This window comes from Nymphaea colorata, chromosome 2 (assembly GCF_008831285.2).
Source record: "Nymphaea colorata isolate Beijing-Zhang1983 chromosome 2, ASM883128v2, whole genome shotgun sequence".
Taxonomy (NCBI): domain Eukaryota; kingdom Viridiplantae; phylum Streptophyta; class Magnoliopsida; order Nymphaeales; family Nymphaeaceae; genus Nymphaea; species Nymphaea colorata.
In genome coordinates, this window is record NC_045139.1 from 23,629,380 (window position 1) to 23,644,634 (window position 15,255).

Consider the following 15,255-nt stretch of genomic DNA (forward strand, 5'->3'; position numbering starts at 1 on the left):
ATGCAAGCTACAAGGAAAAAGAATTGTGTTCAAAGCACAACTTACGTCCATTACTGCCAACATTTGTACCCTAAATAACAAAGAAACGAATGAAACAGATGGGGGCAAGCTATTACAGAAGCACCTTACCAAAATCTGATAAAAAGATGCAAGCTTATATCTTTTAGCACTGTATAAAACTTGAGCTAAAACTTTTAACCTTTTCAGCAATTGCAGCAACCTAGATGTTTAGGAAAGACTGTTCCAAGAGACAAGCAGATTAGCATTTGAAAAGAAAAACTGTGGATTAATTAGTTAAGCAATCAATAATCACAAGATACAAACGAGCTGGGAAAAGAAATCTAACAAAACACTTCTTCTGTGATAAGTTACCCATAAAGCAGTGGGACACAAAAAAATACATTCTGCAAGGCTTTAAGCTTACACCACTCCAGAAGGGAGGCGCAACACAAGATGCCCACCAAAGAAACTGTTACAAATAGAAAGGCATTTTTATCAAAGTCGTGTCATGGAATACCAGAAATTCATAGTGAAGAAAAATAGAAAACAGAATAATCACCTTTTAACATAGTAATAGCAGAAATCTGCCAAAATGAACGTCTGCACTATTTCGGAGAGAAGCACCATAGAGGGCCAGAGACCATAACCCAAAGCCGTCAGGAGACGCCCACCAGTATCCACAACCTGTAACAAGGAAAAGCAGTATGCAACATAAAGAAAGAATATTGCTCACGTCCAGAACGAAAAATGAAGGTGCATGCCAGTACGATCTTTTGATTCACAAAATGGCTGCTATTGTCAAAGACTTAAAACCATCAGAAGCATCCAATACATGCACTAAAATAGGGTTAGATATCCAGGCTTATGTATTACTGCACCAAATAGAGGACTTACGGTCGTAGAACCAAGGGCAGAAGCTATGCTGAAAAACACAATTTGACTTTTCTAGACAGATAATTATATGTATATATGTGTATATATATATATATATATACCCCACATAACCCTTTATAGAAGGAGAAGAGAGAATGAGATGTGAATTATTTATAAAAGTCAAGTAAAATAGTTTTGTAAGTTCAAAAACAATCCCTGTAATTAAAGAAGAAAAGTGCTCAGAATCAAATCCAGGACCTGACCCAGATATGAACTGTGAAGTATTGAGTATGCTATCAGTAGTAAATGCCTCCCGAAATTGCTATACCATCATGAGTACGTTTGGAGTACCATGTGATTTGGGTTCCCAATAGAATTTGTTGGCATGCTGCCTAGTGTGAACCATTTGAATAGCTGGTAAGTGGCAAAGCATTACATCTAACTGTATGCTGACAAATAACTCAGTTTTTGTAGAGAAAATCTGAAGACAAAGTCGTCATATTTCTAATACATATAAAAAATGCATACACACAGACACACACAGAGACAGACACACATACATACACACATTTGCACATGCCCACACACAACGTAACTGAAATATGTCCAATAAGATTTATGAAATTCATACATGTTCTTTTGCATATTTATGAATGATAGATGTGTCATATTTCTAGTGGCTCCAAACAAATAAACATCAAGGAAAATATGTAAAATATTAAAGAATTAGGGCAATAGAAGGCCCTTTTCTCACAAAATTGAGGGCCTAAGGAGTGGTAACTAAGAAGAAAACAAGTAAAGCAACAGGAGATACTCATACAGACAGTTCATACATCAATAGGACAAGGATAGAAAGGCAAAGGATTAGGGATCCTAAGTTGCAATACAGGCTAGCACAGTGCTAGGAAACAAAAGAATATTAAAAAGGGTTCAAAGAGGGTCTCCCAACGTGAATTCATCACATATCTGTCCAGATACTGGTCTTAGGTTAACAGATTCAACACGTGTGGTGATTATGAAAGGAAATGAAGACGAAGTTCAGTATGTTAATAAGATTACAATGAAAATTATTATTTGTTAAAGCTCGAATAAAATGCTAAATCCCAACAACATGGTGAAAGCAAGAGCTCTAACTCTTCAATAGCAGAAAAAACACAGAGTAACGCACAGAAGATAATTAACACTCTTGAAAAGCTGAATATTATTCCACGAATCCTCACAAAACTGGCTTAACAAGCCATACAAAACACCTAACAAACTATGCCTATTATCTGGGTTCTTTTGGCCAAATGAACTTCCATGTCCTTTAATAAACTCTTTAACAATACAATCTCTATATGGTAGTGGCCATAGCATGGTACTCTACTTTGGTTGAGAAAAGAGAGACTTCATTTTGCTTCTTGCACCTCTAAGAGATTAGAGAGTTGCCTAAAAAAGTCCATAAACCTGTGGTGGAATGCTTGTTGTTAAGATTACCACCACAATCAGCATTAATGTAAGCAATCCAATGCAAATTAGATGAAGAGGATAGGATAAGTCCCTTAGAAATGGTGCTTTTGACGTAACGGACAATCATCAGCACAACTCCCATGCGTACAGATGTAGGCTTTTGTTGAAATTGGTTCATAATCTAGTCTAGTAATGGAAAGATATGCCAGCTCCAACCAATTGTCGAAAAGGTAGAGGATTTTCTAATATTTCTCCAGCATCAACTCTCATCTTTATAGTTCATACCTAAGGCTTCAGGGGTATCAACCACCTTGTCATCTGTTATTCAGACCTGCTTTTAACATCATTGGTGAACTTCATTTCTGACAATAAATATCATCTTCTATTGTAAGCTACTTCAGTACCAAGGAAATAGGTAAAGTAACCCAAACAGTCATCTCAAATTCATTTTTCAGAAAGCATTTAACATGTTCAATACCTTCATCATCTCTGTAGTAATGATCATGCCATCTATATACAATAATGATATTATTATACAAATACGAGTGTTTCTTACATAACATAGCTATGTTAGAATAACAAGATATAAAACATAACATTACATTGGTAAACCTATCATACCAGGCATTTGGAGCTTGTTTTAGCCCATATAGGGCTTCCTTAAGATGCAACACCTTTAGGTACTTTATAACTTGGAGGAGCATCCATGTAGACTTCCTCATTTTGATTTCCAGTTAGAAAAAACACTTTTAATATCCACCTAAAAACTAGGTCAATGTTTTATGGATGAAACTACAATTAGAGTCCTTATCAAGGTCATCCTAGCAACGGGCGCAGGTTTTCTCATAATCTATGCCATACTATTGTGTATATCTTTTAGCTACAAATCTAGCTTTATATCTTTCAAGAGATCCATCACTTTATAACCAGCTACATCCTATAACCTTGTTACCTACAAGCAACTCTGTGATTTGCCCAGGTGTTACACTTTTCAAGGGCATCAAATTCAGCTCTTATTGCATCAAGTCAATGAGATTGATCTTGAGCTTCATCAAAAGTGTTCATCAAACGAATGAATTGCCACCTATGTCTTGGGGAAAAAGAGTCATAGGAGATAAATCTTTGTGGTTGTTTGGTTGTTCTAAAGATCTCCTAGAGATAATTGGTGAGCCTTAGCTTGGTTTGGCTCAACAACTCGATTTCTTTTCGCATAAGTGAAGGTTTCTGTATGCGGCCTATTTTCACATGGAGTATCATTTTGTTCATTCACAGCATCACTTTCATTACCATACCTTTAAGGCTTTAACAATCATCTTCACAACATGCATCATCATCCATCCATTCACAGGAAAAAGCATAGTCATCATGATTGGATTCAATTTTCTCAAATCCACTCTTGTTTTCAATAAAAATGACATTTCTTGACACAAACTTTTTCAATATTATAACATCTATATTCTATACCCCTTTTGAATTTCAAAATAGCCTCTAACACTTTAATGCTTTAGAAGAAAATTTGTCATTATTTCATTCAAAATAAAGCATTTACAACCAAAGAACTTTTAACCGATTACAGTTAGGCTTTAAACTATGAAATTTTTGGAGAAAGGATAACTTTTGTTTGAAGTTCTAGCGGACATTTTATTTATCAAATAAACAGAGGTGAGGGTAACCTCGACTTAAAAAATCATTATGAACATTTTTTTGGTACAAGAAGAGCCCTCATAATTTCAATTAAGTGTCTGTGTTCTTTCAACAATTCCATTTTGTTGATGAGTTTTTGGACAAGATTTTTTATGTATAATATCTTTCTCATTTAAGAAATCTTTAAAAACGTTTCAAAGATATTCTCCCCAGAAAAACTTCTTAAAATATTAATATTGAAGTTAATTGAGTCTCAATCATGTTGTAGAAACTTCATACTTGTATTTGAGAAAATAAATCCAAGTACATCATCAATAATCATCAACGCAAATCACATAACAAGCAAAACCCCCCTTTTGAAATGACGAGAGCAGGACACCATACATTTGTATGCACCAAATCAAATGGAGTTTGTGAAGCAATGATTATATTATCAAAAGGTAAGAACTTCAACTTTTGTCCTCTTGGAAAGTTGGCCTTATATCAAACATTTATTTTGTGAGAAAATTATGTCACAACCATGATCAGCTATACAAGAAATAGATAAAAGATTTAGGTTGAGTTTTGGAATATATCTTACATTTGAAGCTTTAAAACTTTTGAATCAAATTTTTTGTCAATGTTTCTAATAAACTCAATTGCAATAGGAGTTTTGTTGGTAGTTTTGACAAAAGGATACGATTTTTCACTGGAGCATTCAATTAGTATGAAACCAATAGGAGTCATACAGAAGGATGATACTCAGTCAAGAGTCCAAGAGTACTTAGTTGATGATATAGATGCCACTGCAGCTCTCAATGTTGGAGTATTTCCTCCACTGGGATTGAAGAGCATTCGAAACTGGTTGAAGTGCATTTACCAATTTATCAATGTCCAATGTGGATGACATGTTGTTTCTGCATTCATGACTCCAATGATGCCTCTTTTTCATTCAAATTTCTTCAATTTAGGACACTTAGCTTTCACGTGCCCCTCGTCTAGACAATAGAAACATATGATTTTTTTCCCCCTTCTTTGTTTGATTTGTTGAAATGTGGTGGCCTATAGGTCTAATATTATCATTCTTTTCTTTGGAGAGATCCAAACTATTCTTCTCCGTTTGTAACTCGGCAATAGCTTCACTCATAGAAGGAACCTTGAATCAATGAGCTTTTTACATCATCAAATTCAGGTCCCAACCTAATAACAAATTTGTAGAAGTTCTCCCCTTGAATTTGTCTCCCTTAGAACCATATCCCATATTGGCTCAAACATAGCCATTTTTATATTCCTTTTAATGTGTGCATGGTGCAACTAAAAAAAGTTGGAAGAAAATTATTGTTTCTCCATGTGTGTGTGTGTGTGTCTCTCTCTCTCTCTCTCTCTCTCTCTATATATATATATATATATATATATATATATATATATGCCATTTCTGTGTCCAATTTTTTAGGGCTTGCAGTGTTTGATACTTGTACTCATGTCTGACACCGACACCGACACCCATGTCTATGTCCATGCGACATAGATGATGATTTTATGGTTTCTGAAGCAGATCTGGCAACCCTGCCTTAAATTGATTGACATTGACACAGCAGAGTCACCAACAGAGCACGTCAGACCTCTTCTTAGTCCAACTGTCAAAACACTTGGTGGGCAAAAACAAGACGAATGAACAACTAACAGGCTGAAGTGCTTCCTTCACCAACAGCAACACAAATGTTTCTGTCTAGCACAGCCATGAAACAGTTGGTGACCGGTGATTTGGAAGCAGCAACACCACGCACCACTTCAAGCCATCTACAGCATGGAGAAATGAGCACAAACAGCTCTCAAACAGAGCCAAGTTCTGACACCGTGAAAATAAGAGCTCTAACATGTTAAACGAGAGCTCTAACTCTTCAATAGCAGAAAAACACAGTCTAAAACACAAAACATTACAAACACTCTTGAAAAACTTAATATTATTCCCTAAGAATCCTCACAAAACTGGCTTAACAAGCAATACAAAACACCAATAAACTTAAATGAAGGAACTTGCTGTTGGAGTGGTTCCAACGGCTCGAAAAACTAACTGTTGGACCAGTCAACAGCTAGAACAAGAAAATAAAAAAGAAAAGGAAAACAAAGAATAACAAGAAGACCAAGGATACATAAATGCCTATGCACATTATATATATATATATATATATATATATATATATATATATATATATATATATATATATATATATATATATATATATATATATATATATATATATATATGAACCGTTCATATGTTGCAATCCCCTTGTATATTTAAGGATTATTGTAAATACGATATGTTTACTTGCGTGCGTGTGTGTGTGTGTGTGTGTGTGTGTGTGTATATATATATATATATATATATATATATATAATATACTTGAACCACTGTGATCTTTGAGAAGGAAATATGGTGGTTGAGGAATGAGGTGTCATTCCGTGCTATGTGAACCCTTTAATGCAGTAAACTCTTTTGTCCTTAAAGATATGGCAAAAAATAAGCTCATAGTGCGTATAATATCTTGTATTATCAATTAAGAGAGTAAATTCTTTATGTTATTGTCAATGCAGTTAATGCATATTGTGAAAAATGAGATTGAGTTGGATGATTATTTCATAAAATATTATGGCAGATCAACTAAAAGATACAAAGATGAAAACACTAAAGAACTTCATTTTCTGTCATATTTTGGAACCGTAGTCACAAAAAATGCTCTCGCGTTTTGCATTTTAAACGGCAAGATTTTCTCAAGTATAACAGGGAATCCTTAAAAAAAACAAAAAAAAAATGGTAATTTTTTTTTTAAAAAATGAAAATTAGAAAAAATAAAATAAGCGACAAACTAATAGCACACATCAAGAAATAAGTAAATAAGCAACAAATAAAAATTAGGAACAATTTGACATTGAAAAAAAAATGCCTACCATGAACAAAACGCTTTTTTTCGTGTTTTTCTTGTTTTGACCTTTTTTTTTAGTTTTAAACAGCTGATTTATTTATCGTGTTAAAACGCATTTTTTATGACTATGTTTGGAACCATCCAATTACCAATATTGTAATGACTATAGATACCTTGTCTATTGGTTTTTGCAAGGTTATAAAAAAAGTCAGCCTGAAAACACAATCCAATTCATTACAAATAATGCAACAAATTTCCAGGTTGCATGCAAAATATTGGATCTTCAAATTCCCAGCAATTATCATTGCATCATAAAAGTTGCTAGGAAATCACAAAAACATACACAACCATGCATCACAATAGGTGTATGCAAATGTACACAAATTGTGTGCATTGATTCCTGTGCAACAAGTGCAATCTATCAATATGATAAATGTTTTGACAATACAAAGTGAAACACGAAACACAAGTGTCATAAAATAAATCAACAAAATAAATGTGTTATATGCCCACAAGCGTAAAAAATGGGAGAAAAAGACTCAAAAAAGACACTTTGTATAATATATTTAGATTCTTAGAAATAGCTACCTACACCATGTATAAATTTGATAGAAAACCACAATACACCTAGTGTAGGTCCTCATATTAGTTGACAACGAAAATAGTCCTACTATGATATCTTAATCAAGCCCTGGATAAAGCAAAAGAAGCTATCAGCAACCACTGAAAAGAAACAAGTCACATATTCTTATGTACTGCAACATAAATAACTGGACTAAGCTTCCTCATGCTCATATTGCAATATCATGACATTTTCAAGAAACACTTAACCTGTGCAACATTGTATCAATCATTTTATCCTGCTGTACTTGTGTCAATATGATGTGGGTGCAGCTGCAACTTACCAAGGGAAGGCAGCATAGCAGTTACGGGGATAGAAAGAGAGATAGTTGTACAGGTTGCACTAAGGTTTTTTCTTTTTAAACATTTTTCTTTTCGATAATAAAAAAAAAGGAACTTTTACAATCTTTGAAAACTTCTCTTTGCAACTTAGCTGAACAACATCAAAATGTTCAACTTATGCAAGTAGAATCCTTCATTAGGCATAAACTCCAAATCTATGTCACACGGACGCGGCTAAAGAGGCCGTGTACCTGTGTCGACTCGCCGACACGGCGATTCCGACACGGGACTCGGCTAGGACACGGCAAAAAATAAAAAATAAAAATTTAATGTTTTTTTTTTTTCATTTTATCAATTTTTTGTGATGCATCTAATTATTTCCATGAACAATCCTTTCAAATATTCATTACTTTTGTGATAAAACACATTTTCTCACAAGATTGTAAGAGTGAACTATTAATTTAATGTTTTTTTTAATCTTATCATTTTTTAGAATATTTAATGTAGCCGTGTCCGCGTATCCGAAAATTTTGAAAATTGTCGTATCCGCACCCGTATCCCCGTATCGCATCCGCACCCGTGTGACATAGCTCCAAATACATGCAATGGAAACTTACTTGCAAATTCATATCAAATGAAATTAAAAAATAAAAAATAATCAGAACACAAAAGCAGTATGTTCTTGTCCTGGCGATTTTCATTGCAAGTCAGCTGAGCCAGCACAGATCAGATCTCTACCCATTAAATCAATGGTAAACTTGTCAAAGGACCAAAATTGCTTGATTAAAATAAACACATCATAAACTTGGCTGCCTCCTCTAATGTCAAAATTATGCATAAGTTCAACCAAGTCTCGTCATTTGGTCAGACAAAATGGATACCCCTAAGAAAAAGTTAAAGGCGGGTAGAATGCTAGTAAGAAGGTCACTACCGAATTTCCCTTCCTCATTGTCCACCCTTTTCCCTCTCCCTCAATTACTTTGCAGTCCCTCGATTATAATGTGTCAAGCAGTCAACTGATCCCACATGGAACTCGCTCTCTCTCTCTCTTTCTCCCTCTTTATCTCTCTCTCTCCCCCCCTTTCTATGAGTGTCTGTGGCTGTGAGTGCCTGTGTTGTGGTTTTATCATCCTTTTCCTTCAGACATTGAGAAGCTTCACCAGCCTCTATCCACCACTGCAAGGACTTACATTACCTTTGTCTACAAAATATTCACACTTGACAATAAGTTTAACCTGTTTATTCTTCTGTTGTTTTTGCGACTACTTTCTTCTCTTGGTTTCTGCTTGCTCATGATTGTAAAAGTTACTCCTTTTCGATGTATTGCATTTCTAAAAGGATTTTTCACTATCTTGTCATTCAAGTCACGAGTCGTGATTCATGGTTCAGGCCACAAATTTGTTCATAGTGATGGACTGGTGGTCACTGAGCTCATATTCTCTTTTAGTAATATTTATGCATGTTGCATACACTTCGATCTTTTAGGAAACTCATAAAGGATGCAATGATAACAGTTTTTCTATGTATTTTGGCCCTCTATTTTTTTCATGATTTAAAATTTAATTGGATAATGTCGCTCACAAATTTAATGATTTAAATTGTTTAGCTTTCTGTTACTGCATATATTTTCAATTTTCCTTTTCTTATATCTTGCTTTTAACAAACCATATAGAAAACCCTTGTCTCTGGTGAACCACCAAGCTGACTTGCAAATTCACCAAATGAGCATATGACGTATCCAACATTGAGCCCCCAAAACACCAAAAATGCACAAAAGGTTGTAGCACCCTACTAACATTCAGCATATGCAACTAAGAGAGATACAAAGTAATTTACTTGTCAGCTTCGGATATAATGTGTTTCATAAGAACAGTCATCAACTTCATACTTGTTAATCAATTTTTAACTTGTTTATGCAATTGTAAAGACGTTTTTAAGTCACAAGGACTCTTCAAAATAGTCATCACACCTAAGTCAACATGTCACAGGTGTGGGCACAACAACCAACGATTTGTTTTGTTTTTTTTTTGTTTTTTTTTTTGTTTTTTTGTTAAATTAGTGATAGAATCATAGCTTCTTAGTTGTTCTTGCTTCTTTCTTGGATAACCTTATACATACACACACACCGGACATGCACTCACACTACACTTGTGTGACATAGGATATGTAGGATACCTGAATTATAGAAGAATCAATTAGTTAGAAGTTACCTGGAAACATTCTTATATGCAGGACATGTAGATTGTAGAAGAACCAATGCACTCTGTGAGGATGGTAAGCAGCTCAACATTGAAGAAGCACAAGAGTTTAATGACTATGTGCATACTAGAGAAGAGCAACTGTAGGAGATGAGGAATTTGACAACAATTGTGATGATGAACAGCTTCAAGGATTTTGATGATAAGGACATCAATTTTAGCAGGGTGTTTTTATTATTTGAAGCTCCATAGTGATGATTTACAAGGATAGCATTGCACCTGCCAAAAATGTAGTATTCTCCAGCTGGGGCTGGACTCTAATCCTTTTATATCCACATGTGCACTTTCTTTGACAAGTGTAACAAATGTATTTTTAAAATTGAACAAGAAAGGCCCCTTTTAGAGGTAAGCACTTCCATAACCAAGAAATTCTGAAATTTCAAGTCTCTGTATATCAAGGACCTCAATCAGAAGTCAGTTTAATGTCAGTATACAAAGATGTCAGGGAACTACAAGCTAAACAGGCGTGTCCATAGTGAACTTTCAGGTTTGTCTGTGTGACACAGCACTTGATTACATAGTATCTATCTATTTAGAGTGTTCCTTGTCTCTTCCATAAATGAGATTCATGTGCAAGGTCCATAACAGATTGCAAACTAAAGATGTGGGCCAGGTTTGTCTGTGTGACATAGCACTTGATTACATAGTATCTATCTATTTAGAGTGTTCCTTGTCTCTTCCATAAATGAGATTCATGTGCAAGGTCCATAACAGATTGCAAACTAAAGATGTGGGCCACCAAGTAATAAAATGGATAAGAAGATGACGTTTTCCTTTACCTATCTCTCTTTAAAGCAGTAACAAATTAACTTCTAGAAAGATATTAAGCAGATTTCTTGTACTTTCGTGAAATCGTCAAGATCTAAATCTTGAAAGGACAACCGTAGTGGTTGCTTCAATGTTGAACATGGCTATAACTCTTTCCTGTTTCTCATATGACCTGAGCCCTTTGATGTCCTTATAATTCTGATCTCCTAAGGAATGGCCACATGTCAAGTACCCAGTCCCATCACTTGGCTTCTGCCACAACTAAAACTTAGAAGTGTCTTTACTTTCTGACTTTATCAAATACACTAGAATCAACTGAGCAAGTCATTTGAAAAATGAAATAGATCTATTTTATAACAAATCAGGCTAAAAGGAACATATGATTGACACAATTTCAAAAAATTGAAAACTTCAAAAACCGCTATAACAGCTATCATGACATCAACCCACAAACATGTATTATACAACAAAAAAGAACTAATGAATCCTTAAGTAATGGAAACTCTTCAAAAAAGTTGACACGACCCATGGACTCTTCATAAACAACTGTGTGTGCAAATTGAGTGTGGCAATGGGCAATTTGTTTTATTTTTCTTGAATTATTCATGAAATTGTATCTTGTTAATTATTAATTATTAATTTGATTTTTCCTGGACTATATATGTTCCCCCAGCACCCACAACTCACACCTCTAGGCAATAATTTAGCTTAAAAAATGGTGGATGTTTCAGTCTATCATGCCGTAAGAGAAACTTTTCAACCACAAGGAGAAGTTTGATTCACACATTGATGCGAAGGCATGAGGATCATTGTGAACATCAAACTCTTTACCCTCACACGGTCAGATGATTTTTTCTGCTCTTCACCAAAGTTCTTTTTTCTCACCAAGCTTTACTGTGTATATCTTTGTGTTTATGTATGTAATAACATTTTTTATATCATGGAAGACAATGTCTAGATCAGATTTTATTAACCAATAAAGCTGCTAAGACCATCAATCTTAAAATCCTTGTAAAATCCAACCTATAGGTCAGATGTTCATTATTTTTCCTTTCTGAACATATAATTCTGTATACTTTCATGATTTCATCCACTCATATGGTTGGATTTTTGGAAAAATTACCATCAAATAGAATTATAGAACTAGCCGGATAACACCTGGATGGCAGACAAATGTGGTTGGCACCATCTAGGGATATATACAGACATACATATGAATGTATAGATATAAAGTATAAAGTATAAACATATAATATATATATATATATATATATATATATAAGGATTATTCAAATAAAATGCTAGGAGCGATCTAGTTATTAGGATCACTTAAGATTGTTTCTAAGAATTCAATTGTATAGATGTACTCCAAACGTCCAAAACTATAGGGTTAAAAAAGAAATTGCAGAACTTGAAGATGTGAATCAGATCTAAAAATGAGTTTATTTAATGTTGTTAGATTTGTTCACTCGTAGAATTCTATTTATGCATCATAATCTAGGTGCTCTCTAAGTACCTACACTTGTGCTGTGAAAAGTGAAAACCATAGCCAGATATTTACGTCATTGCAATCAAACCTTATATACACATCTAGTATGCTTTAATTAATAACTGATAGTTTAGATAATGTCATTTGGACATGAAAACATGATTTTTCAAGTATTAAAACTTGACAAATTATAGGCCACTAAGTCTTCAAGACATTAAGATACTCAGATAAATGGAAAAATTACATATATCCTTAAAGGGGTCTTCGTTTACTTCGAACCTGAGATCTGAGGTAAATTGAGACCACTATGGATCTCAAATCAGAGGATTTTAGGTCAGATCTCCCTCCCATCCAACCTCAAATCTGAAGCTTTGGCCATATACTGAGGATCTCAACTCCTCTTTTTTACATAATGGCGAAAAACGGTGGTTGCTTACTCTATGGCTCTCACATAAAAGGGATTTCAAATCAGCCTCTATTCTGAGATCCGCGGCTATCAAACGCACCAAAAAGTCGGGCTACCTCATCTGCTTCTCTAGGAAAATGAGCTATCAAACACACTCTAAGAGTACTAAGCACGCTTACACAGCACACCCCATTAAAAGCCTATCTGGCACCTAGTTGGGGCTTAGGCAGTCGTATTCAAGATAAAAAGAAGAAAAGGGCCAAGTGAGGGTTTTGAAAAACCTTAATCTCATTCTATATATTATAAGATATCAAGACACAACAAAAGAATAACTATTTAGAGCTAAAATATTTATATCCATATGTACATACATGAATGTATGTATGCAGATGTGCACATACACCCACCTACCTACTTACAAATGTTTACTTCTTTATACATGATATGTTTATTGTTCATCCAACTTTCCAATAGAGACTGAATTCAATTAAATTCTACAGGACATGCACATGATAGCAAAATTGCATGTCCTAGAGAAACAAGCTATATCATAAAAAACTTCTGTGAGGCCACATCATAGAGGAGTTTCATTATGAACCGTAACAGTAGGAAAAAATGTGCTGATCCGATCCAGCAAACACTTAGGATATGGATATATACACAAGGATATGCATTGTGAATGAAACAATGCTTATGGTCTAGAAAAATACTTAAAGATGAAGTATCAAGTGTTGAAATGTCAGCAGGAAACAAGACTTTCAAACAGTTAATTAAATAAACCCAGCTGATGTCATACCTGAAGAACCCAATGTGCACAACTTAGAAATCTAGCAACACCCAATGCAAAGACATAATGAGCAGTAAATGGTTCAACAATCTGCACAATGATCAGATTTCAAGAGAGACATAAGTAAGCATCTCAATCAAAAGTAGAACAAAAAAAAATGTGGGTTTCAATTAAGGACAAAAAATTCCCTACCTTTGTGTTTTGCATTACTCGTAACTGTGGTAGTACAGAAACTGCTTCCAGATACACACAAAAAGCCCATGAAATCCTATGAATTATGTTGTGGGATGTTGTAGGATGAACAGCAAGGGCCAGTAAGGCACATGGAACAACCTGCATCGAATGTTTGTTTCGAGTCATATATGGCATCGTAAAGACAACCCACTAAGACCATCTTAGAACTAACGCCACATACCTTACCGTCATAAGTGTGTGTGTCAATATATATTGAAAATTCAGATTGTGCTATCCATTATTTGTGTCATCCGGTGCTTTTAAGCATTTTTTTTCAAGAATCTATCCAAATTGCTGGGTGCAAAAAGTAAGAATAAAATAAATCATAAAAATCTGATGTTTAGATTGCACATTTCGAGTTGAGAAGGCTAAGAAGCAAAAATATTAACCTTAAAATCCTTATAAAACTCAATATACCCATGTTTTTGTTTTTGGATGTTCCACATCCAGCTGTATGGTGGGATTAGGATTAGTGAAAATTGGCCAGACGGCCCCTAGATGGCAGATAAATATGGAACGAACCGGCTAGGCCGTTCCCATCATTCAGTACCTTTTTAAGTTATAGCAAAGCAGTTAATTATAAGTAGACTAAACGAAAATTTGAGCGGAAATACACGAAAAGGAAAATCATTGGTCAACTATAAAACTTAGCTCACCACATAATATAATGCAAAGTTGTCTTTATCCTCCATGTAGCTCGACTTCAACTTAAATCGGATCATGTAAATCACCCACAACGTTGTAACAAGCGTGGCCGAATCCAACAGTGTATGTATATCATACTCCATAACGTAGCTGCAATACAGCCTGACAGCTAAAAATATTGCTGTCAGTTCCTGCGATTTGAGGGAAAGCCCTGCAGCAGCAACGAAGAATCAACAGGAAAGATCCACCACTTCGCAAATATGAACCAAGCAAACTCGACAGAGACAGCTGGAAAACTCCTCGACCAACATCATGAAATCGCCTAGTAGAACAAAATTTGAAAAATTGAAAAATCGCCCGCTGTGGTTTCACCATAGGAAAAACAACTACACCAAACCCGATCGAAGGAGATCTGCGAAACCCTGTTCGTTGCAAGAAATCAAGCAAACAACGGAAAAAAGTAGATGGACGGCAGAGGGAGATGGGACCTGCACAAGTCCTCTCTTTCATCAATTTGTAGATCAAAACGGAGATACCGATTGCATGAGAGGCCTCGGCGGCGACGAAGAGGTTGTCGTGGTCGTGGACGATAAACCTTAGGAAGACGATGGCAGCCATCCCCGTGACGACCGCGAGGAAGGCCTTCACTTTTGGGGGTTGCCTCTTCACCCATGTTATCAACACTTTAAGTGGGTTCCTCGATGCCCTCATGGACGGCCGCATCTTCCCCCTCCTTCGCTTGCCAGCAGAGAGAAGACAGAGACACAGAGAGAAAGAGAGAGAGAGGGTGGGGGTCGACTCGCCTTCTTCCTTGTTCCTCCTTTCGGCGGGGGAGGAAAAAATCAAGAAAAGCGTATTTAATCGATTTGCACCAGCGGCATTTATGACTATTG

At 35.3% G+C, this 15,255-nt stretch overlaps 1 protein-coding gene across 1 annotated transcript; it reads right to left on the reverse strand.

Annotated features, from left to right (window-relative positions):
• Positions 1-259: 259 nt before the first annotated feature.
• LOC116247653 (uncharacterized) lies at positions 260-15,255 on the reverse strand. Its single transcript, XM_031619887.2, has 6 exons — positions 14,851-15,255; positions 14,374-14,573; positions 13,676-13,816; positions 13,493-13,573; positions 560-684; positions 260-469 (listed from the first exon to the last, which is right to left on the reverse strand). The coding sequence occupies exons 1-6, from the start codon at positions 15,083-15,085 to the stop codon at positions 421-423; spliced, it is 831 nt and encodes a 276-aa protein (XP_031475747.1). The 5' UTR covers positions 15,086-15,255; the 3' UTR covers positions 260-420.

Bases quoted from the DNA above. Each gene is read 5' to 3' on its own strand.
- LOC116247653 (XM_031619887.2), bottom strand. From the start codon at position 15,085: ATGCGGCCGTCCATGAGGGCATCGAGGAACCCACTTAAAGTGTTGATA. The intron at 13,817-14,373 runs GTGAGCTAAGTT...CATTCGATGCAG, and splicing joins ACTTTGCATTATATTATGTG to GTTGTTCCATGTGCCTTACT. The intron at 13,574-13,675 runs GTAGGGAATTTT...ATCATTGTGCAG, and splicing joins GAGTAATGCAAAACACAAAG to ATTGTTGAACCATTTACTGC.